Source organism: Dendronephthya gigantea, unplaced genomic scaffold, assembly GCF_004324835.1.
Source record: "Dendronephthya gigantea isolate DGI-Jeju-01 unplaced genomic scaffold, DenGig_1.0 001141F, whole genome shotgun sequence".
In the NCBI taxonomy this organism is placed as follows: Eukaryota; Metazoa; Cnidaria; class Anthozoa; order Malacalcyonacea; family Nephtheidae; genus Dendronephthya; species Dendronephthya gigantea.
In genome coordinates this window covers 1-4,956 of record NW_021164151.1, presented here as the reverse complement: position 1 = coordinate 4,956, position 4,956 = coordinate 1, and the positions used below count along the sequence as shown (strand labels likewise).

Sequence of the window (4,956 nt, the reverse complement as noted above, 5' to 3'; positions counted from 1 at the left end):
AAAATCGTTAGTGCGCATGCGCGGACGATTTTTCGTCGAAATATTGCTGCCAACCTCGGTATTTATCTGTTTTTGGCCGTCCCGTTGGTCGCGGTGCAAAAAACATCAAAAAAAATCGTTAGTGCGCATGCGCGGACGATTTTTCGTCGAAATATTGCTGCCAACCTCGGTATTTATCTGTTTTTGGCGTCCCGTTGGTCACGGTGCACAAAAACAGTAAAAAAAATCGTTAGTGCGCATGCGCGGACGATTTTTTCGTCGAAATATTGCTGCCAACCTCGGTATTTATCTGTTTTTGGCCGTCCCGTTGGTCGTGCGGTACAAAAACAGTCAAAAAAAATCGTTAGTGCGCATGCGCGGACGATTTTTCGTCGAAATATTGCTGCCAACCTCATTATTTATCTGTTTTTGGCCGTCCGTTGGTCGCGGTGCACAAAACAGTAAAAAAAAATCGTTAGTGCGCATGCGCGGACGATTTTTCGTCGAAATATTGCTGCCAACCTCGGTATTTATCTGTTTTTGGCCGTCCCGTTGGTCGCGGTGCACAAAAACAGTCAAAAAAATCGTTAGTGCGCATGCGCGGACGATTTTTTTTGAAATATTGCGTTCAACCTCGGTATTTATCTGTTTTTGGGCGTCCCGTTGGTCACGGTGCACAAAAACAGTCAAAAAAAATCGTTAGTGCGCATGCGCGGACGATTTTTCGTCGAAATATTGCTGCCAACCTCGGTATTTATCTGTTTTTGGCCGTCCCGTTGGTCGCGGTGCACAAAAACAGTAAAAAAAATCGTTAGTGCGCATGCGCGGACGATTTTTCGTCGAAATATTGCTGCCAACCTCGGTATTTATCTGTTTTTGGCCGTCCCGTTGGTCGCGGTGCGCAAAAACAGTCAAAAAAAATCGTTTGTGCGCATGCGCGGACAATTTTTGTCGAAATATTGCCGCCAACCTCGGTATTTATCTGTTTTTGGCGTCCCGTTGGTCGGGTGCACAAAAACAGTCAAAAAAATCGTTAGTGCGCATGCGCGGACGATTTTTCGTCGAAATATTGCTGCCAACCTCTTTTATCTGTTTTGGCCGTCGTTATCGCGGTGCAAAAACAGTAAAAAAAATCGTTAGTGCCATGCGCGGACGATTTTTCGTCGAATATTGCTGCCAACCTCGGTATTTATCTGTTTTTGGCCGTCCCATTGGTCGCGGTGCACAAAAACAGTCAAAAAAAAATCGTTTGTGCGCATGCGCGGACGATTTTTTGTCGAAATATTGCTGCCAACCTCGGTATTTATCTGTTTTTGGCAGTCCCGTTGGTCACGGTGCACAAAAACAGTCAAAAAAATCGTTAGTGCGCATGCGCGGACGATTTTTCGTCGAAATATTGCTGCCAACCTCGGAATTTATCTGTTTTTGGCCGTTCCGTTGGTCGCGGTGCAAAAAAACAATCAAAAAAAATCGTTAGTGCGCATGCGCGGACGATTTTTCGTCGAAATATTGCTGCCAACCTCGGTATTTATCTGTTTTTGGCAGTCCCGTTGGTCACGGTGCACAAAAACAGTCAAAAAAATCGTTAGTGCGCATGCGCGGACAATTTTTTGTTGAAATATTGCTGCTAACCTCGGTATTTATCTGTTTTGGGGCGTCCCGTTGGTCGTGGTGAACAAAAACAGTCAAAAAAAATCGTTAGTGCGCATGCGCGGACGATTTTTCGTCGAAATATTGCTGCCACCCTCATTATTTATCTGTTTTTGGCCGTCTGTTATTCGCGGTGCAAAAAACAGTAAAAAAATCGTTTAGTGCCTATGCGCGGACGATTTTTCGTCGAAATATTGCTGCCAACCTCGGTATTTATCTGTTTTTGGCCGTCCCATTGGTCGCGGTGCAAAAAAACAGTCAAAAAAATCGTTTGTGCGCATGCGCTGACGATTTTTTGTCGAAATATTGCTGCCAACCTCGGTATTTATCTGTTTTTGGGCTTCCCGTTGCTCGGGGTGCACAAAAACAGTCAAAAAAAAATCGCTAGTGCCAATGCACGGACGATCATTCGTCGAAATATTGCTGCCAACCTCGGTATTTATCTGTTTTTGGCCGTCCCGTTAATTGCGGTGCACAAAAACAGTCAAAAAAAATCGTTAGTGCGTATGCGCGGACGAATTTTCGTCGAAATATTGCTGCCAAACTCGGTATTTATCTTTTTTTCGCCGTCCCAATGGTCGCGGTGCACAAAAACAATAAAAAAAATCGTTAGTGCGCATGCGCGGACGATTTTTCGTTGAAATATTGCTGCCAACCTCGGTATTTATCTGTTTTTTGCCGTCCCGTTTTTCGCGGTGCACAAAAATAGTCAAAAAAATCGTAAGTGCGCATGCGCGGACGATTTTTTGTCGAAATATTGCTGCCAACCTCGGTATTTATCTGTTTTTCGCCGTCCCGTTGGTTGCGGTGCACAAAAACAGTAAAAAAAAATCGTTAGCTTGCATGCGCGGAAGATTTTTTGTCGAAATATTGCTGCCAACCTCGGTATTTATCTGTTTTTGGGCGTCCTGTTGGTCGTGGTTCACAAAAACAGTAAAAAAAATCGTTAGTGCGCATGCTCGGACGATTTTTAGTCGAAATATTGCTGCCAACCACGGTATTTATCTGTTTTTGGCCGTCCCGTTGGTCGCGGTGCACAAAAACTGTCAAAAAAAATCGTTAGTGCGCATGCGCGGACGATTTTTCGTCGAAATATTGCTGCCAACCTCGGTATTTATCTGTTTTTTGCCGTCCCGTTGGTCGCGGTGCAAAAAAACAATCAAAAAAAATCGTTAGTGCGCTTGCGAGGACGATTTTTCGTCGAAATATTGCTGCCAACCTCGGTATTTATCTGTTTTTGGCAGTCCCGTTGGTCACGGTGCACAAAAACAGTAAAAAAAAATCGTTAGTGCGCCTGCGCGGACAATTTTTCGTTGAAATATTGCTGCCAACCTCGGTATTTATCTGTTTTTGGCCGTCCCGTTGGTCATGGTGCACAAAAACAGTCAAAAAAAATCGTTAGTGCGCCTGCGCGGACGATTTTTCGTTGAAATATTGCTGCCAACCTCGGTATTTATCTGTTTTTGGCCGTCCCGTTGGTCGCGGTGCACAAAAACAGTCAAAAAAAATCGTTAGTGCGCATGCGCGGACGATTTTTCGTCGAAATATTGCTGCCAACCTCGGTATTTATCTGTTTTTGGCCGTCCCGTTGGTCGCGGTGCAAAAAAACAATCAAAAAAAATCGTTAGTGCGCATGCGCGGACGATTTTTCGTCGAAATATTGCTGCCAACCTCGGTATTTATCTGTTTTTGGCAGTCCCGTTGGTCACGGTGCACAAAAACAGTCAAAAAAAATCGTTAGTGCGCATGCGCGGACAATTTTTTGTTGAAATATTGCTGCCAACCTCGGTATTTATCTGTTTTTGGGCTTCCCGTTGCTCGGGGTGCACAAAAACAGTCAAAAAAAAATTCGCTAGTGCGAATGCACGGACGATTATTCGTCGAAATATTGCTGCCAACCTCAGTATTTATCTGTTTTTGGCCGTCCCGTAGCCTGCGTGGCAGGCTCTTCTGTTAGGGGGAGGCTTGAATTTTTTTTTGGGGGGGAGCATTGAGGGAGAGCCTGCCGTTAAGCCACTGTATTTTTCATGTTTTGCGGCCGGCAGAGGCCGTAAAATCCTATTGGCTTGTTTTTAATATATGCAAATTTATTTCACGGGGGATTATTTTAATGTTGGAAAATGGCGTCTCTTGTGCAGGAAAATCACAAAGAGCTAATGTCCAAAATTCGGGCAATCGATCCCTATCTCAAGAAAGAGCAAGAGCAAGCTGTTGAAAAACTTCTACTTGGTGAAGATGTCCTTGCCATTTTACCAACAGGTTTTGGAAAAAGTAGAATTTTCCAAACATATTCACGTGTGAAAGATAATGAAATGAATGGTTGTTCGGTTGTTCTCGTCATTGCACCTCTTTCAAGCATTATTGATGACCAGATAACTGTTTTACATTCTTCTGGTTACTCTGCAGCTGACGTTAAATGTTTGCAACAAGAGGATCTGGAAAGATGCGATTTTAAAGTATTATTTGGTTCGGCAGAAAACGTGTTAACGACGAAATTTCAAAACCTCCTTCTTGATCGTCAGTCAGACCTTCATAAGAGAGTTTGTTGCATTGTTGTGGATGAAGCACACACGGTAGAAACTTGGACTGGAAAAAGGTAAACATAAATGTGGTTGCAAACACTGCATCAGAACGTGTATTTGTGTGAATGATTATCCAGAAATTTAGACTTACTTTTATTTTATCTTTTGGTATGTAACAAGGAAAAAACGTTTGCATTCGATAAGAAAACCAAACGATATATTTAGATGTGCGTTTGGAAAGTTGGCTCTCCTTCGTTCTTTTTGCAAAGAAGGTAAATACATAATTTTTTTCTAAAATACAGTGTGAATGTACCTTTTCATTGAAAAATCTATTCCGATCGATTGTCGTGCTCTGAAACTTTACAGGTTTAGTGCTCTTTTATTATCTTTCGCACAAGGTGTTTTATATAAATTGGTTACAAACAGTGTTATTTCTGAAAATTTGCTTCTCTTATCAATAGGTACTCCTGTACTTGCACTGACAGGGACTGCTGATGGAATGACCCAAAAAGCAATATGTGAGCAGTTACTAATGAAAAACCCACATATTATCAACATTAGTCCCAACAGGGAAAACCTAAGATTCTCAGTGCAGAAATACTCAAAAAGTGATATGCACAAACAGCTGGATTGGCTTGTTGAATTGGTAAAAAATGTCATTGACAACTCAACAGAAAAGATACCAAAAACCATAATATTTTGCAATTCACTTAAAGATGTTGCAGTTGTTTTAAATTATCTTCTTCTTAAACTTGGTTTGTATGCTTATGGGAGGTCTAAGAAAAATACTCCTGAGAACTTGGTA

At 42.3% G+C, this 4,956-nt stretch overlaps 1 protein-coding gene across 1 annotated transcript; it reads left to right on the top strand.

Annotated features, from left to right (window-relative positions):
- The first annotated feature begins 3,749 nt into the window (after positions 1-3,749).
- On the top strand, positions 3,750-4,229 carry LOC114545062 (ATP-dependent DNA helicase Q-like 3). The gene has a single exon (XM_028563452.1). It carries the CDS (start codon positions 3,750-3,752, stop codon positions 4,227-4,229), a length of 480 nt encoding a protein of 159 aa, XP_028419253.1.
- The last annotated feature ends 727 nt before the right edge of the window (positions 4,230-4,956 follow it).

Coding starts and splice junctions, on each gene's coding strand:
- LOC114545062 (XM_028563452.1), top strand. CDS start 3,750: ATGGCGTCTCTTGTGCAGGAAAATCACAAAGAGCTAATGTCCAAAATT.